General features: G+C 43.7%; 1 protein-coding gene across 1 annotated transcript in view; it reads left to right on the top strand.

Moving 5' to 3' along the window:
* LOC124556307 overlaps positions 1-20,588 on the top strand; it is a 602,370-nt gene that overhangs the window by 163,576 nt on the left and 418,206 nt on the right. The window contains exon 3 of the mRNA XM_047130280.1: positions 14,409-14,468. Coding sequence (XP_046986236.1) covers positions 14,409-14,468 — 60 coding nt within the window. The remainder of the gene's footprint in view (positions 1-14,408; positions 14,469-20,588) is intronic.

Here is a 20,588-nt window from a genome sequence, read left to right on the forward strand (position 1 = left end):
CTATTCAGACACCTCTCAAAACAGAATTTCGCAAATATTACTTGTCTGCTCATAGCATCGGACAAACATCTACATCGTAGCACATTTGTTGATATTAGTAGAATTCTGAAAACTTCTCATCCTCCGTGAAGGAGTGGATATTGAAATTCCACTGGCTGCAGGATCATACCGTTCTGCCGTATTTTACATTTCGTCAACAGATGGTATTTTAATAACTTCGTACATTTAGTTCTCTTTTCCAACGGCACTCTCTGTTCCCTTCTCCTAGTTGTCAATGAACGTGATACCATAAGCTGGAAGCTTCTGTAATTGTATTCCTTGTTTACTCTGTGAACCTACAGTGTGTTGAACATTTGTTTTTGTTCTTATTCAGAAATTTGCCAACTACAAAAAGTTGCGATAACTAACGGATAATTGCCGAACCGTGTACTAAGATGATGATCACAATAACAGAGAGCATTTATTAGTAAAAACGTATTTCGAATCACATGTAGAATACCGCAAAAAATACCTCTTTTTGCTTTTGATGGTCTTTAATATATGATGATAGCACTCCAATGTTGAGAGTCAGGTTGTAAACTCCGATAATAAATACGCAAATGGTGGATATTTGCAAGTTCAGTAAGCCATATATGCAAGTAAGGGTTACAAATTACCTGTGAAACAAATATTTAATGAATTACGTATCTTATTAATTTTAGCTTCTATTGGAAAGTTTTTAAGGAAACTGCCGCATGTAACGGGATTTGGTAGATTGGGACCACTGAAGAAGCGAGCATACGGAGCAGCATAAATACAGACTTTTGGGGTGGCTTGCAAATGCATGCAACAAGTGTCCTTTAAATCTCGGATTATGACCTACGGGAAAGGAGTCCGTTTTCAGAATCTCTAAATTATTAGTCATGTATAAAGGAGCTGTTTTTCTTGAAATGCCATATAACTACCCAATAGTTACTGTTCATGGAGAACACTTCTCAGTTCGTTAGAGGGTGAGGGACATCCAGCTTCACGAGTAATGCTATGCTGTTTATTTATATTTTCAAAGACTCTCTCTGAAGACTATAGCTAAAAATTGTACGTAAGTAGTTGTGAGGGGCCGGCCGGAGTGGCCGAGCGGTTCTAGGCGCTACAGTCTGGAACCGCGCGACCGCTACGGTCGCAGGTTCGAATCCTACCTCGGGCATGGATGTGTGTGATGTCCTTAGGTTAGTTAGGTTTAAGTAGTTCTAAGTTCTGGGGGACTGATGACCTTAGAAGTTAAGTCCTATAGCACTCAGAGCTATTTGAACCATTTTTGAAGTTTTGAGGGGCGGTGGAGTTATCATTTCACTTTAACAAAGGAAGGAAGATTAGCGTTTACGTCCCGACGACATCAACATCATTAGTGACGGCAGACACGCTCGGAATGTTTCGAAGATGGGTAAGGAAATCGACTGTACCCTTTTATAGAAACTACACTTGCACTTGCCAGAAGCGAATTTGGGAAATCTGGGGAAAAATCTGGGCGGCCGGGCGCGGACCTGAGTTGCACTTTAACGAGTTGTTTAAGCTAATTAGATTTGCATTCTAACGATTTTCCCGTTAAAAAAAATCAATTATTCCTTTAGAAGATTGTGTAAAAAGTCAAATGTGACACGAACGCCGGCAATACACTGATACCTAAAAAAACTCAGTCGCACTGTAGTTCCTAATTCAGCAACTTCCGACACAATCGCTGAACTACTTTAGATCATTAAATATATTTTTTCTTAGTTCTTCGGTGAAACAGATTTTTTCAGAAAGATAGACGTGGAACAAGTGCAGTCGTCACTATCTTTCCGAAGCACACGTTATTTTGTCCTTCAAGTGTGACACTTACTCTAGTGTCCGCATTCTCTTCATAGCTGCCAGGCAGCTCACCATACACATTTCCAAGTAGAAAGAAAGCTGATTTGTGCTGGTGGTGTGTGACATATGTGACAAACCAATAAACACCAGGATCCATTGAAAGTTCGACAGGAACTATGGCAACCAGACAGAGATTTTATTATTATTATTATTTCATAATTGTACACGTGTAATCCGCTAGAGGACCACGCGAAATGATTACTTCGTGCGAGATTTTCTCAGGGCCACACTTTTTCATCTTCCCACTATACGTTTTCTTCCTTTCCTCTGACCAAATTTTTCCTGGCTTGAATTTCTTGACCTTTTGGTTCACTTTCCACTTGAGTACTTCGTGACTGGATATTTGTCTTGCATATCTGAATCTGTTGTGCCAGCATCCTTCACTTCTTTTCTGACTTCGGTGATCTAGCTCATGTTCTTAATGCTTTCGGGTGTACACAGTCATTTTATGACTATTATCATTATTAAACTTCCTGGCAGATTAAAACTGTGTGCCCGACCGAGACTCGAACTCGGGACCTTTGCCTTTCGCGGGCAAGTGCTCTACCATCTGAGCTACCGAAGCACGACTCACGCCCGGTACTCACAGCTTTACTTCTGCCAGTACCTCGTCTCCTACCTTCCAAACTTTACAGAAGCTCTCCTGCGAACCTTGCAGAACTAGTTCGAGTCTCGGTCGGGCACACAGTTTTAATCTGCCAGGAAGTTTCATATCAGCGCACACTCCGCTGCAGAGTGAAAATCTCATTCCGGAAACATCCCCCAGGCTGTGGCTAAGCCATGTCTCCGCAATATCCTTTCTTTCAGGAGTGCTAGTTCTGCAAGGTTCGCAGGAGAGCTTCTGTAAAATTTGGAAGGTAGGAGACGAGGTACTGGCAGAAGTAAAGCTGTGAGTACCGGGCGTGAATCGTGCTTCGGCAGCTCAGTTGGTAGAGCACTTGCCCGCGAAAGGCAAAGGTCCCGAGTTCGAGTCTCGGTCGGGCACACAGTTTTAATCTGCCAGGAAGTTTCATATCAGCGCACACTCCGCTGCAGAGTGAAAATCTCATTCTGGATTATCATTATTATTTCACTGGGGCCAATTATTGCCATATTAAGAGTAACTGCATTTGCTAGAGTACTTCGCTGTTTTTCGCGCTTAGAATTAACTTATTCCTTGTGTTCGAGCGTGCTTGCTCTCTTCTGCCGATTGGCACTTCGTTTATTTGTTGGCTATTCGTTTCGGTGCACCTGTCGCCGTCCATCAGAGCCGGCGAACGTCTCTAATGATCTCGAAGTGAAACTATAACTTTCCTTGAAAGCCAGACTGAAGTAGGAGTTGGCGAAGGTGGAGGCAGAAAAACTGATGTAAATGGAAAGGTGCAATATAACGACATGGTTGGATACTGTGGATGTCATGTGAAATTTTATTGATAGTGTTATTTGGTAAAAGTACTATAATTAAAGCGGCGTAACAAAACCATAGCCAGTAGAAGATGTTTCCGACGTATGTCACAAACGGTGATTGAAACGAAGGCGCTTAACAAATGCATCACAGCATTCACACAGCGGAGGACTTCGTTGGCATTCGATGTATAAATTTCGCTCAAACACTCAGCACCGAGACACTAAGAAGTGATATTTAAGTGAACAATTTTTGTGAATTGAAATACTGGGAGGCCTGTGTACGCTCTATTGCTAATCCAGCCACAAAATGTGATTATCAGTTTCGTTAAATCTTAATCGCTTTCGCTGACCCGTCTCGTCATCTGTGCCAATTAAGAGAGAAACAGCAATCAAGCCCTATTCGAGGTGGTAAACATACTGCTCTAATGAAGAATCGACCTAATTATCCACATCAACATTTGCACTCCGCAATCTACCTTACAGTGTATGGGCAATGGTACTCCGTAAACATTCTGCCTACCATTACTACTTTTCCTGTTTAATGTGCGAAAAACAATTATCGATAGGTATTTTTTTTTCTTTTTTGGTTATTTTACTGTAATGATTGTTCGTGATAGGCATAACAGCTGACGTAATATATTTCTTGACTTTTCTTCGGACGTGCGCTCTCGAAATTCAATGGCAGACCTCACAGTGCTGCCCAACACCTCTCCCGTGGCATTAACTACTATATATGGATGTAGTTGTGCATCTCCGTAACCCTCTCACATTGATTAAACGGGAGACTGACGAAGTCCACCATAGTTCTTGGAATCTTCTGTATCTCCACTATTAACCCTAATTGGAAAGAGCCACAGACCATCGAGCGCTCAAAAATGGCTGCACTAGAGTTTTTAAACCACCTCTTTCTTGGGAGAATTACATTGCCTTAGGATTTAGCCACTGAATCTTTGCCCTGTTTCTGGCTATTGCATGACAAATTTTATGCTTGCGTTCTATTTTACCTCGACAAATGCTTATAGATGTTTCAAGGATGGGGCTGTTTTCAGTGATTGGGAACAATCAAACAATCTTTTCACCTATTCTTACGCACTAACTGAGGATCGACTGACATCACTGTGCACACTCCACTGCAGAGTGAAATTCATTCTGGAAAAAATCTCCTAGGCTGGGGCTAAACTATTTGTTAGCAACTGAGGTACAGGTCCGACAAGGTATACAGAAAGCTTCTATCGTCTTCTTCTTTCTCGTGTGCTTATGCCATCTGTGATGTCTTGATTTGGCTTTGTTAGCGGCCCTTCCTATCGTCACACCTTGCCCCTCCCCCCCCCTCACCCCTTCCCCGGGACGGTATTTCTGTAGACCGTCTGTCTGCGTATGGTGTTATCCCAGTGAAAGTGTATGATTTTGTTTTTCGAAATGTTTGCGAATCGTGTAACTCAGGTGGGACATGTGAACCAGCCCGGTATTCACCTAGTCGGATGTGGGAAACCGCCTAAAAACCACAGCCAAGGTGGCCGACACTTTGGCCCCCGTCGTTAATCCGCCGGGCGAATTCGATCCAGGACCGACGCGCCTCCCCAAATCCCGGAAGCGGCGCGAGGACGTGTGCTGATATGCGAGCGGGCTGCAGGAGAGATTCTAAGAAGTTTGGAAAGTCGGAGGCAAGTACTGGGCGAAGTGGAACCGTGAGAGTGGGGCGTGTCTGGATTGCCCGTTCGGTTAGAGCGCTGTCCGCGATACGCAGGGGTACAGGCTCGAATCTTGGGAAGAACTACGTAAAAGGAAACATTTCAGTGAACTTTAAAAACGAATTAAAAACAATCTCGAGGGCACAAACTTTTTGTTAGAACCGGTTTCGGTCAGTGTTTGACCATCCTCAGAGCGCCCTACCACGTTGGTAGGCGGTAGCGATGAGTGGAGTGGGTGTTGTAACTCCACGAACGTCAACTGTTGGAACTACAACATCCACTACATTCACCGCCACAGCCTACAATCATGGTATGCGCGTCTGAAGATCGTCAAATACTGACCGAAACCGGTTACCAACGAAACAAATGTTTTTTCGTTCGAGGCTGTTTTTAAATCCATTTTTAAAGTGCTTTTAGCCAGACCGCTGTTTTTCCACGAGAAATTTTCTCAAGAATTAGTGCAGTAAACATCCACAACGGTGCCCTACTCTATTTAACCACTGCAGGCATCCTGAACGCCGTCACAGATCCATTTGTCCTGACATTCTGTATAATTTCCTCTGGTACACCGCAATTATAATCTGCAGTGTTTCATGCACCACTTATGCTTTATTTTACACCTTCCGGCCGGCCACGGTGGCCGTGCGGTTCTAGGCGCTTCAGTCCCGAACCGCGCTGCTGCTACGGTCGCAGGTCCCATAGTGCTCAGAGCCATTTGAACCATCTCTCGCCAGGACGGGTTTATATCTAAAGTATGCCGGTGTTCATAATGTTCTGGCTGATCAGTGTATATAGTGTAGTATCATTTTTGTGTAGCTTGAAGAAGACAGAAGTGAGAGGGTCAAAGCCGGTGCCGGAACACAGCCTTACTCCCCTCGGATAGCACCGGGGAGGGTACCGAACTTAAGTCCCCACCAGACGGACTGACCGCCATCAACAGCGTCTCATACCGAAGCACTGCGGAGAGGTTTGGAATTTAGTCCATGACATCGGAACGAAGCCTGGTGATCAAAAACTTTACCGTCATCCTCTTTTTCTGGCTCAATATTCGCGGTGGAAATTCCTTCAAAAAATGGTTCAAATGGCTCTGAGCACTATGGGACTCAACATCTTAGGTCATAAGTCCCCTATAACTTAGAACTACTTAAACCTAACTGACCTAAGGACATCACACACACCCATGCTCGAGGCAGGATTCGAACCTGCGACCGTAGCAGTCCCGCGGTTCCGGACTGCAGCGCCAGAATCGCACGGCCACCGCGGCCGGCGGGAAATTCCTTCCACTACGAGAATTCAAATCTGTTACCTCCAAATCGAGCGCCACCAACAGGCTTGAGTTAGTGGCCTCGGCTATGGAGGTGGACGTTATGGGGGTCGATTTCAGCCTGTAAGACAACAAAGCTCAACTAAACAGGACTCGTCTCGTGGACGAAAAGAGTCAACAGAAAACAGTTCAGCACAGGATCGGCCAGTTCTTTCGCCAGTACTGAGACACGTAGGGCGTGTTTGCGATGCTCCTGTGAGATTTGTTGCTACTCGCAGTCTTACTATACTGCTACTTAATCACTTGTGCTATATACGCCGCCACAATGCAAACGCGAATTGAGTTGTAACATATCACGTGTTCTACATTGTGGCTGAGTTGTGTCACAGATGGAATACAGTTTTTTGAATTATTATACTTATTGAGTTTTTGGAAACCAGAGTATGATTGCGTTTTGCTAAGAGAAAAATGGGTACCATAAAACAGTTTAGAATGACTGTGGACTCAGATTTTATTTTAGACAAAATGTATAGCTGAGAATAATGACAAGAATAAAAAATATCGCTGGCCGTTGTGGCGGAGCGGTTCTAGTCGCTTCAGTCCGGAACCGCGTTGCTGCTCCGGTCGCAGGTTCGAATCTTGCCTCGGGCATGGATGTGTGTGATGTCCTTAGGTTAGTTAGGTTTAAGTAGTTCTAAGTCTATGGGACTAATGACCTCAGATGTTAAGTCCCATAGTGCTCAGAGCCATTTGAACCATTAAGAAATGTCGAATGTCGATGTAATAACCAACAGCAACAGAACTGATATAGCTGTTAGAAAGCATGAATGTAGTCCTTCACATCAGCAGTTCACAATTATGTTGTAACCTTACTTCTCTTAAACACATTTCTCAAGGACGGATTACAAGACATTATTAATTTTACAGGGCATTGACTTTTTTAATATAGTTTATTATGTCAGATTAATGGCACTATTCACCCTGAAAGCTCCACCGGTTAATGTATCTCATATGGAGCCTATACACTGGTATTTAATGGCCCCGCTCCCATTGCTTGCAGTGTAAAAATAAAGTACTTGAAACCAGAAACGTGGAAGATATTTTTCCTGGATTAATTGCGTGAAATAAAAGGCAACTCAGCTATTGGCACCGCTGCCAAGAACTGTCTGCCGCACTCTGAATAGCTTGTTAAGAGAGCACAGGTGGAAACTCACAGCTAAAATGTGTGAGTGAACAAGGCCGTTGCGAAATATAGTTGTCACTTTAACTAAACAGAAAAATAGCAGAAGTTCGCAGGTGTAATTTTAAAAATGCATAAACGTCACATATCGCTCTTCATTCTCAAAGCCAACCGTCACTACTTACGAGAGGGAGTTTGCTGCGGCCTGAAGGCATAATCTCATAATTACGTAAGGATGGCGCAGACATGGCTTGGAATTGTCCTGTAACTGCTCCAGAGATGCATAGCATTTTCCAATGCCCGCCGGGAGACGAAGCTCACAAATTTCTACTCGCCGTTTTACACGTTACGCTGCAAAAATAAGGAGACAAACTACTTTAAATTAAGTATCGCTAATGTTTCCAAATACTAGTTGTTTCCCGTTTAGAAAAGTAAAAGGACAGAAAGCAGAATAAATTATACCCGCCCCTTTTTACGTATCATGTGATTGTTAAAGTACGTTTGTAGACGCATATTTCTGACGTGAGCAACATTAGTGGAGACAGTGGACACACTAGAAAAAATTATGTGCATGAAATTTAATAACTTTAACCGGAATGTTATTTCGTGAAGTTCTCTGTAAAAACAATGATTTAGCAGAAGAAGTAGAGAGAGGTTCTGGATGAGCCAGAGCGGATAGCGTGTAACACAGAAGACTGGCAATTATTTCCTATGCTACGATTTACTACGTATGAGAAGAAAAGGAAATGCTGAGCGTGCAACGAGGAACGTGATAACGGGTAAAGACAAATTACTTTCAGACGCGTCGGATTTTGATAAAAGCAGTGATATATAAATCATTTTTATTTATGGTTAATATTAAATGTGTGCCGAGTTACTGAGAATAAAAATACGAATAGTATGTCTATGGAGAAGAGATGCTGCTAAACAAGGTAACAGTAAGTCCAGACAAGCCTATTACTGTTATAACAGGCTGTTGCAGGCGGTAGAAAATAACCACATATACACTCACGAACTAGAACTCCTTTAACTAAAGCAGTAGGTAGTATTTGTAAAATATTTCTGTCTTGCGTGTAGCCAGGAAATGAAAATTCCACTAGAAAGTAGAAACCATTGATGAAGTCGAGACCTTTCAAATGAACAAGACGGCCTATAAAAGCTGCTGCTATAAAATGTAGGGATATTGTTCAGGCTAATAAGGTAAAGCGACAAAATAATTCAATTAATGGAATTAGATTTAAAAGATACCGTTGGTGTCGTAAGGAATAACAAACAGCGACTACCGCATGATAAGAAATACAAGCAGAGTGTAATTGGGGTCAGATGTTTTACCGCCTATAGTGAAAATTAGTACCTTACCAATAGGTGTGAATGTTCATCGACACCTGTGGAATTCTGCCTATCACTGAAAATAATATTTTCTTGTAACATCTCACGCGTTTCACATGCGTTGCCGTTAAACTGAATCGTTGTATAGTTTTCAATAGCAACCGTTTTCGGAATTCCCAGTAAGCCCCTACTGGTATGTTTGTCGTTAGTGGCACAAAACGACTGCTGAGCTACTGTAAATAAACTACAAGCAGCGCTTAAGGTGTAGCTGGTACTTTTACCGCAAACACGTTTAATATCTATGTTGGATGAATGATGATAACTATATCACAAGGTGCGAACGAACTGAGACCATAACAGTAAAGATCATCCGGCGAACACACAACCATTTAATATTCAGTACACAATATACTTCTCTTATTGTCTTTGGACATAATTCGGAGGCAGAAATCTATGTTTGCGTAACTTGAAAGTATGGTAGAGCCGCTTGATTCATAAATTTTACCTTCTAGCACGCTGGTATAGGCCAATATTGGAAAACCCAAAAGCTGTAGAGATGCTTGAAAGTCCCAGAGACAAACTGCATCGAACCCATTTGCACTGAGTTCCTTCCACTGGAGGTCTTCTAGCGACGATTTTTACTGTCGTTTACAGCCTACATCTACGATAATGAAAAGACTCCTTGTAAAATTGGGGGCGGAGGGAGGGTGGGAGAATGAAACAACCGAGCGTTGTTACTGGAATTGTGATGCAAAAAATTTTTATTCGAACTCAGAAAGATTAGTTCATGACGAAGTCATTACAATCTGAGGAAGAAAAGCAATCATACTGCCTGTCGACCTTCAGCGATTTAGTCAAATCATGGTAACCTGCACTCTGAATAGTGCTGTTGAATGTAATTCCAGTCCCTTGCACCACCTCACTTGGTATTTAAATTCAACGTGATTGTGAATGAATGCAACATATATAAATGTGAGGTCCCAGAATGCATATAGGAGCGTCTTATAGAAATCACTTTGCGCGGATGACCGACTGACTAGGTAATGGCATAGCGCCCCACGTAAAATAAATATATCTTCGTAACCATTCAACTATCAGGTATTTTTCACACAAACATCAAACGAGGAAGTTAAACCCCCATATCGTATTAGTATTATAAAATACCGGGACGCATGCAACAGCATGCCCGATCTAATACACTTAAACACTAAAGAAACTAGTACAGGCATGCGTATTCGCCGGCCATTGTGGCCGAGCGGTTCTAGGCGCTACAGTCTGGAGCCGCGCGACCGCTACGGTCGCAGGTTCGAATCCTGCCTCGGGCATGGGTGTGTGTGATGTCCTTAGGTTAGTTAGGTTTAAGAAGTTCTAAGTTCTAGGGGACTGATGACCTCAGCTGTTGAGTCCCATAGTGCTCAGAGCCATTCGAACCATGCGTATTCAAACACAGAGATGTGTAAACAGGCAGAATACGGCGCTGCGGTCGGCAACGCCTATATTAGACAACAAGTGTTAGATCGGTTACTGCTGCTACAGTGCAGGTTATCAAGATTTAAGTGAGATCGAACGTTGTGTTATAGTCGACGCACGAGGGATGGGACACAGAATCTCCGAGGTAGCGATGAAGTGGAGATTGTCCCGTACGGCCATTTCACGAGTGCACCGTGAATATCAGGAATCCGGTAAAACATCAAATCTCCGACACCACTGCGACCGGGAAAAGATCCTGCAAGAATGGCACCAGCGACGACTGAAGAGAATCGTTCAACGTGACAGAAGTGCAAACCTATTGCAAATTGCTGCAGATTTCAATGCTGGGCCATCAACAAGTGTCAGCGTGCTAACGATTCAACGAAACACCATCGATATGGGCTTTCAGAGACGAAGTTCCACTCGTATACCCTTGATGACTACACGACACAAAGCTCTACGCCTCGCCTTGGTTGTGAACACCGTCATTGGACTGTTGATGACTGGGAACAAGTTGCCTGGACGGACGAGCCTCGTTTCAAATGGTATCGATCGGATGGACGTGTACGGGTATGGAGACAACCTCATGAATCTATGGACCGTGCACGTCAGCTGAGGACTGTTCAAGATAGTGGAGGTTCTGTAATTGTGTGGGACGTATGCAGTTGGAGTGATATGGGACCCCTGATACGTCTAGATACGATTCTGATAGGTGATACGTACGTAAGCAACCTGTCCGATCTCCTGTATCCATTCATGTCCATTGTACATTCCGACGGACTTAGGCAGTTCAAGTGGGACATTGCGACATCCCACACGTCCAGAATTGCTAAAGAGCGGCTCCAGGAACACTCTTTTGAGTTTAAACACTTCCGCTAGCCACCAAACTCCCCAGACATGAACATTATTGAGCATATCTGGGATGCCTTGCAACGTGTTGTTAAGAAGAAATCTCCACCTCCTCTTACTTGTGAGCATTTATGGACAGCCTTGCAAAATTCATGGTGTCCATTCCCTCCAGCACTGTTCAGACATTAGTCGAGTCTATGCCACGTCGTGTTGCGGCACTTCTGCGTTCTCGCTGGGGCCCCACCCCTAACGATATTAGGCAGATGTACCAGTCTCTTTGGCTCTGTAGTGTATTCTCCAAAATGCTGTGCATAAAAACGGTATTTTTCGGGGGCTCATAGCTCGGGTTCTATTGGTAATAGAAAGTTAGAGCTGAGTGTTTTGGATAGTCCGTAGGCTAGGGACCATTTGTACGTCAAACAGAAAGATCGTCTTATCTGTAACTGTCCTACGGTACAGGGTCAAGTCTAAATATTACACACTTCCTCCAGCTTAGGCAAATGGAGCAAATCGGTTGGGTCTTTCTGCGATATATATGGTCTACGGTGAAGATTACGGGGCTTACGGAAGCATCATTTAGTTCATGGACGATTCCTGAGAAAAACCGAAACACATGGTTTTGTGTACCAAAACCAAATCGCGGATTCCAAGACTGCTATGGACAGCAAATTGCTGAAATTTTTAAAATATATTTACAAGGTCGATATCTCAAACAAGCTTGAAAATTTTCTGGATATTTTCTTCCGTTTCCCAGATACAGAAGTTCAAAATTTCCGTTCTTGTACCTGTAAAATATGCACCTATAATCAGGTGTGAGTCAAAATCTAAAAAATAAACAACCGCAGAAAATTGCTCAAATTTTAACGGCGTCTTCCCTAGGCATTTATGAAGCAGTACTACCTTACCGTTTTCAACCATATTTTTCCGTTATCGAGAAACACTCTAGATACACGGTTTTTGGGTGCCAAAACCGAGCCAAGGATTCCAAGACGGCTATGCAAAAGAAATGGCTGTAATTCTTACGATATAATACTAAAATCGGAATCTCGAGCAAAACTGAAAATTTTCTTGATATTTTTTATCCCTTTCCGACGTACAGAGGTTCGAAATTACCCTACCTGTACACGTAAAACACACAACCGAGCGAGGTGGCGCAGTGGTTAGCACACTGGACTCGCATTCGGGAGGACGACGGTTCAATCCCGTCTCCGGCCATCTTGATTTAGGTTTTCCGTGATTTCCCTAAATCGTTTCAGGCAAATGCCGGGATGGTTCCTTTGAAAGGGCACGGCCGATTTCCTTCCCCATCCTTCCCTAACCAGAGCTTGCGCTCCGTCTCTAATGACCTCGTTGTCGACGGGACGTTAAACACTAACCACCCCCCCCCCCCCCCCGTAAAATACACACATAAAATCCAGTGTGAGTCGAAAATGTAGTTTATAAAGTGGCGTACCACGGAGAAATATGCTGTAAAGCGCCTCCTTGGTCATAAGAAATGTTCTGGGGATCCCATGTAGTCGTGGTACTGAAAATCATATGCAAAATTTTTGTTCACATAAAATCCGGTCTGATGTGTAAAATTATATAGTGTGGCTTATTTCAGTTCCACATAAGTAAACTATCAAAATTTTACTGACCCATAAACTTCTTTTCATATGGCCACATCTCCTGCTGTAGCAGGGGAAAAAAGGGAACTAGCAGAAAAATGCTCCTATCGGTGCACAAGAAAGGCGAAAATGCTCCTGTTTACTAAATGACTGTCTGAAAAGTGGGGCACCAACTGTCCCACTTTAGCTTCTCCAGCACCTTTAAAAATTTTCCAAAAATTTTAAAATGGCCCTACAATCATTGCAGCACATGTACCCAGCATAGAAAATAGTCCAGCTATTACATGGCCAACTCTAGTTTTTTCAGTAGCAGGGGAAGCTGGTATCTCTTTCTTTTGGCCACCGAGACACTTGGGAGTTTGGGGAAATGAACGAGCAAAGCCACCAAGGACGCCTGCAGGGACATGACATCGCATGACATACTTTGCCATTTCCTTGCAGATTGTCATTTCGCTCGTGAGTCGGAGATCCATGCAGTTGTGTGGAGGAGGAGTGGCTGACAGTGACGGGAAATAAGCTTCAGATTGTAAAGCCATCCATCCGGCCAGTGCGTTGCTCATATGTGTTACTCTGGTGGGATGAAGTGGCCCTGACCCGCCTCCGAACTCCGAATTGGGCACTGTCCCCCAACACATGACTTCTTACTCCGGCGATGCCTGTGGCGTGTATATCACTATACGTCACATTTTAACTGTGTGCATTTTGTATTTTGATAAGCGGGTGGAAGCAGATTTAGCTGGGGATTCTATTCTAGCTGTTGACGAGATGAGTGTGGTAAAGCTTTTAAAATTTTGTGTAATGTGTGGACTCTGAACTAAGCTTTTAGGCTGGAGATTTTAGTGAGTTGCAGAATCCCTTTTATTCCAACGACCATCCAGCAAAAAAAAAAAAAAAGGCTTTGAGCACAACATCTGAGGTCATTAGTCCCCTAGAACTTAGAACTACTTAAACCTAACTAACCTGAGGACATCACACACATCCATGCCCGAGGTAGGAGTCGAACTAGCGACCGTAGCGGTCACGCGGTTCCAGACTGAAGTGCCTAGAACCACTCGGTCATACCGGCCGGCAACCAGCCAACAGTAGCTATCTGCTGTGTTCTTTTTTTTTCCACTGCTTTTCCCCTTTTTACTGAAAGTTTAAAATCTGACTATTTGATTTTCGTTGTTTTGTGTGTGTGCGCGTGTGTGTGTGTGTGTGTGTGTGTGTGAGAGAGAGAGAGAGAGAGAGAGAGAGAGAGAGTATGATTTTAGTGTGTTTTTTCTGTTTCCTTTGTGGCTTGCGTTTTACCACTTTTTCGACATCTATCCAAACTCGTCTCTTAAAATTTTAGGATGGACGGTAAAGAACTTGCTGTGGTGCGCTCATACCGACATAGCATCATTTTTTTCTTTCGCTAGATGGCATGCCTATGCAAAGGTCTCAAAATAAATATACTGTCAATGTATTTGAATTTCTGTCTGTAAATGGTGAATAATTTTTACGGTCACGTTTTCAGTTTAAGAAATTTACAGTTTATGAAGCAAAAGTTTCAATCGCTTCATAGTTTCACGTAAAGAAACTATAGCTCTATTTCAGAAACTATGTAGTTCTTACCCTTTTTAAAAAACTGATTTAGCATGGGGAGAAATTACCTATGTTCCAGTATTTTATCTCTGGTGATACATTCCCAAAAATCAATATTCATTACTGGCATCTTATCTCACACTGAATTTTTCAGATGGCAATGTTTCTCTTGTCTGCAGATTCCACCTGTAAGCAGAATCGAGTATGAAAGAAGATTTGGCTGTCGGCTTCGCCGGAAGGTAAGTTAGCCCTCCTAAATGTATGACAGCATCGTAGCATTGAGATTAATTGTCGTAATTTGAGTACTTATGTTGATTTACAGCGAACTACTTATAGCAATTCCTTGCAGTGCCCTTGTTTTTCAGCGAGCTGCAAACTAGTACATCCACATACATACACCGCAAACCATCACACCGTGCAAAGTGTAGTAGGGTACCTTGTACCAAAACTTGGCATTCCATTGCCTGTTCCACTCGCAAATGGAGCGAGGCAAAAATTTCTATTTGATTGTCTCCATACGAGCCCTAATTTCTCTCATCTTGTTTTCGCGGTCCTTGGGTGAAATGTACGTCGGCTGCAGTCAGCCACAAAAGTCGGTTTCTTGATAACGCTTCGCGAAAAGGACGTGGTTTTTCCTCCAGAGATTCTCATCTGAGTTCACGAAAAATCTCCGTAACAGTAGCATGTTGATGAGATCTAGCGTTAAGAAATCTATCAGAATGCCACTGTATTGCCTCGGCGTATTCCTTTAATCCTACCTGGTGGGGATCCCAAACACTCAAACAGTACTCAAGAATGGATCGCACTGGTGTTCTGTACGCGGTCTCCTTTACAAATGAGCAACACTTTCCGAAAATTTTCCCAGTAAATCGAAGTTTACCATTCGCCTTTCCCACTGCTGACCTTAAGTACTCGTTCTATTTCATACAGCTTTGCAGTATTACGCACAGATATTTAACATACCTGACTATCAAGAAGCACATCACTAATATTGTATTCGAACATAGCTGCAATGTTTTTCCTACTCATCTGCATTAACTTAAATTTGTCTATATTTAGATCAAGCTGTCATTCGCACGAAATAGAAATCTAAGTCATTCTCTTTCCTCCTACAATCACTAAACTGCGACTCTTTCCCGTACACTACAGCGTTATCAGCAAGCAGTCACAGATTGCTGCTCAGCCTATCCATTAGATCCTTTATGTATATAGTGAAGAAGAGCGGGCCTATCACACTTCCCTGGGGCATCCCTGACGATAGCCTTGTCTGTGGTGAACACTAGTCGTCGAGTACAATGCAGTGGGTTCTGTTACTTCAGAAGTCTTCGGGCGACTCACGTATCTAGGAAACTTTTCCGTATGCTGGGACCTTCGTTAACAATCTACAGTATAGCACTGTGTAGTTTTGGTAGTAGAAGTAGTAGTAGTAGTAGTAGTTTTTTCCGTCAGTGTTTCACTCTTACAGAGGTACTGGACATAAGGTATTACAATTTAATGACAATAAAAATAAGATAATTCATACACAGGTATTTACGTACTTACTGGTCTAGTTTGACAAGGGTGGGGCAGGTGGTCGTTTGTGGTTTTATAGTAGGAACCATCCCCGCGTTTGCCTGAAGTAATTTAGGGAAAGTACGAAAAACCTAAATCGGGCTGGCTAAACTAACGAGTTGTGGGGTGGCCTATAGTTTTTCAGAAGAAGAAAATCCGATGACCAACTGGGGTTTGACTGCCAATTCGTTAGATGTGTATTTGGGCAACAGCCACTTAACCAAGCTGTCAGTCGCACAACATCTTGGTTTCCATTCTAACCGTTCTCGTTCCATACGCTGTTTTACTTCACGTTGAAGATCCAATTAGTTAGGACAAATATCTACAGATTTTAATTTATGTTTGCTTAAGCCCATTTTCAGCGAGCAGAATAGAATGAAAATTGAGAGTAAGGCAAGGATTGCAGAGGCAAAGATATCATATTTTGGCTTACGGGACGTGCTGTGTAGTGGAGCGGGTTCGAGAATTTTTAAAATCAGACTATACCAGTGAGTAATTCTAGTAAGGCAAGGATTGCAGAGGCAAAGATATCATATTTTGGCTTACGGGACGTGCTGTGTAGTGGAGCGGGTTCGAGAATTTTTAAAATCAGACTATACCAGTGAGTAATTCTCTCGGTAGCTCTATACGGCTCTGAAACATTTATTTTAAGGAAAACAAAGGAACAAAACCTGCTAGTCGTCGAGTGAAAGATATTAAAATGTTTGGCCCCAAGAGGGACTCCCAGTCACAGGAGTGGAGGATAGTAAAAAAGCAGGAACTGGCAAATCTATATTCACAAGCTGATACTGTCCGAAGGATGAAAAAAAGAAGAGTGACGAGGGCTGGACAGCTAACGAGGATGGCAGAGGAAAGACTACCACGTGTAGCATTCTGAGATTCCGTGGAAGGCAGAAGGGGCCGAGGAAGGCCACGGACAAGATGGAAAGATAACATCAACAGGGATATGGTTGCGATGGGCAGGAGAAAAGGATAGTGGACTTCGAAAGCCAGGAATAGAATGATTGATGGAGGAATGTAGAGAACGCATGTGGTCTTCCAGGCCAAAGCGACAGTTAAGAAGAAGAAGTAGAAACACATTCTTAGCACCTGTATAATAAGTGGACGACGCCAATACGTACGAGGAGTAGTCATGAAGTCTTTGTTACCACCTAGAAAAAGTGAAGCTGTGAATACGAAACTTGATGAGTGTGTTGGTACGTCTCTACATATTCATCTTTCAATGTGACACATTTTTTCCACGTTAGATAACATGGCGGAGGCCTTGTTTGCACAAGTCTGGATTTTCGTTGTTCAGGAAATGTCCAACCTCGCAGTCACCTCGTTTTCACTTTGGAAATTCCTGTCACGCGGTACTATTTTCATCTGAGGAAGGAGGAAGTAGATACTGGGCGCCATTTCAGGATAATAAGCGGTGTGAGGCAACATTTGATAGTCAAAAAAAGCAGCATGTGTGACTGTGACCTTCATTACTGAACGGTATCGAAATTTCCGGACTACATTTATCTAGGTAACATAGTATTTAAGCGATCAACATTGAAAGATCACACCTTAATCTAAGTACGAGGAAAGTCATTGAAAATGTGTATCGCTGGTACATTAAAACCGATGTAACCACCAGAATGTTGAATGCTGCATTGTGTTGTGCAAGTGCCAGGTGCCAGTTTGCGGCCTGGAGTTCAACGTCTGTTGCAGTTGTTTGATAAATACAGGAACGGTTAATTCTGTTTGTGGATGACGCTGGAGTTGTCGTCCGATGATGTACAACATGTGTTCAATTGGAGACAGATCTGGTGATCGAACAGACCAAGGCAACATGTCGACACTCTATAAAGCATGTTAGGTTACAACAGCGGTATGTGGCCGAGGGTTATCCTGCTGGCATGTGTGGGATAAACAGAAGCGTGCTCCTGCTGTCTTACGAAATCACACCGTAGACGATAACTACAGGTGCAGGTCCAATGTGTGTAGCTCGCAGACTGGTTCTACATCTACATCTACATTTATACTCCGCAAGCCACCCTACGGTGTGTGGCGGAGGGCATTTTACGTGCCACTGTCATTACCTCCCTTTCCTGTTCCAGTCGCGTATGGTTCGTGGGAAGAACGACTGCCGGAAAGCCTCCGTGCGCTCTCGAATCTCTCTAATTTTACATTCGTCATCTCCTCGGGAGGTATAAGTAGGGGGAAGCAGTATATTCGTTACCTCATCCAGAAACGCACCCTCTCGAGACCTGGACAGCAAGCTACACCGCGATGCAGAGCGCCTCTCTTGCAGAGTCTGCCACTTGAGTTTGCTAAACATCTCCGTAACGCTATCACGCTTACCAAATAACCGTGTGACGAAACGCGCCGCTCTTATTTGGATCTTCTCCATCTCCTCTGTCAACCCGACCTGGTACGAATCCCACACTGATGAACAATACTCAAGTATAGGTCGAACGAGTGTTTTGTAAGCTACCTCCTTTATTGATGGACTACATTTTCTAAGGACTCTCCCAATGAATCTCAACCTGGCACCCGTCTTACCAACAATTAATTTTATATGATCATTCCACTTCAAATCGTTCCGTACGCATACTCCCCAGTAACTGCTACCAGTGGTTGTTCCGCTATCAAATAATCATACAATAAAGGATGCTTCTTTCTATGTACTCGCAATACATTACATTTGTCTATGTTAAGGATCAGTTGCCAATCCATGCACCAAGTGCCTATCCGCTGCAGATCTTCCTACATTTCGCTGCAATTTTCTAATGCTGTAACTTCTCTGTGTACTACAGCATCATCCGCGAAAAGTCGCATAGCACTTCCGACACTATCTACTAGGTCATTTACATATATTGTGCCGGCCGGAGTGGCTGTGCGGCTCTAGGCGCTACAGTCTGGAACCGCGCGACCGCTACGGTCGCAGTTTCGAATCCTGCCTCAGGCATGGATGTTTGTGATGTCCTTAGGTTAGTTAGGTTTAAGTAGTTCTAAGTTCTAGGGGACTGATGACCACAGCAGTTAAGTCCCATAGTGCTCAGAGCCATTTGAACCATTTTTTGAACATATATTTTGAAAAGCAATGGTCCCATAACCGTCCCCTGTGGCACGCCAGTGGGGTTAGGGTTAGTGTCGTTTAACGTCCCTTCGACAACGAGGTCATTAGAGACGGAGCGCAAGCTCGGGTTAGGGAAGGATTGGGAAGGAAATCGGCCGTGCCCTTTCAAAGGAACCATCCCGGCATTTGCCTGAAACGATTTAGGGAAATCACGGAAAACCTAAATCAGGATGGCTGGAGACGGGATTGAACCGTCGTCCTCCCGAATGCGAGTCCAGTGTGCACGCCAGAGGTTACTTTAACGTCTGTGGACGTCTCTCCATTGAGAACAACATGCTGTGTTCTGTTTGCTAAAAACTCTTCAATCCAGCCACACAGCGGGTGTGATATTCCGTAGGCTCTTACTTTGTTTATGAGGCGACAGTGCGGAATTGTATCGAGCGCCTTCCGGAAGCGAAGGAAAATGGCATCTACCTGAGAGCCTGTATCTAATATTTTCTGGGTCTCATGAACAAATAAAGCGAGTTGGGTCTCACACGATCTCTGTTTCCGGAATCCATGTTGATTCCTACAGAGTAGACTCTGGGTTTCCAGAAATGACACGATACGCGAGCAAAAAACATGATTGCAGGCCCTCAACTGGCCTCCTCCTAACCAAAACACAGCCATCACTGGCACCGGGGCAGAACCAGCTTTCACAAGAAAGCACAACAGATCTCCACCCTGCCCTCCAATTAGATCTCGCACGAAACCACTGAAATCGCAAATGGCGGTGATTTGGCGTCAGTGGAATGCATGCTATAGGACGTTTTCGTCGGAGCCGTCCTTGGAGTAACAGATTTGCAAGAGTTCGTTGTGTCACTGTGGTGTCAACCGCTGCTCAAATTGCTGCTGCAGATGCAGTACGACGCGCCAGAACCCAATGTCGAACACGATGGTCCTCCCTACCGGTACTGCCACTTGGCCTGGTCTTCTTGCGACCGTTCGTTCTCGTCTGCACCGCTGCCAGCAATCATGTACAGTGGCTACATTGCTGTCACAGTCTTTCTGCAGTATCGCTGAAGGAACATCCAGCTTCTCGTAGCCCTATCACACCGACTCGTTCGAAGTCTGTGCGCTGTTGATAATGGTGTCTTTGTCGCCTGAAAGGTATTCTTGACTAACATGAACTGATCACGTCCGAACGCAAAGGTAACTAACGCTCACGACCGTTACAGCGTGTACTCAAAGCAAACCTGATCTGCATCCTCACCGTGGCATTATTAGCACCACTCTTCTGCGACGGGCGCGAAATCTGAATAAACATCATCTTTCAGATGTATAAACACGCCTACCAACTTTCGTATATGTCGCACAACTCCTTTTTTGTGTTGCGATTCTTTTTTTCTGTCAGTGTACATATGCAGACTGAAGCTACGAGCGAAAATTTGTACAATGTCCGGGATTCGAACGCGGGTCTCCTGCTCACAAAGAGATGTGATAACCACTCCACCACCCTGCACAACTTCACTGCACGCTTCTCTCCTCAATCCAAATTCCAATTCACGCCTGAGCCCACTTGGTACTCCCCACTAGCCTTGGCACAAATTTTCATTCGTCACTTCAGTCTGCTTACATACATTATAGATGTTGGAGACCTGAAAGGGTCTCTTGAACCATACAGTTTCATTTGATTAAATCACATACGCCTGGATTTCATGCAGGATCCCCCCTTTCGTTCCATACTGAGTTGCTATTCCAGTACCGTTAGAGAGCGTCTGCA

The sequence above is a fragment of the Schistocerca americana genome, chromosome X (genome assembly GCF_021461395.2).
Source record: "Schistocerca americana isolate TAMUIC-IGC-003095 chromosome X, iqSchAmer2.1, whole genome shotgun sequence".
Lineage (NCBI taxonomy): Eukaryota > Metazoa > Arthropoda > Insecta > Orthoptera > Acrididae > Schistocerca > Schistocerca americana.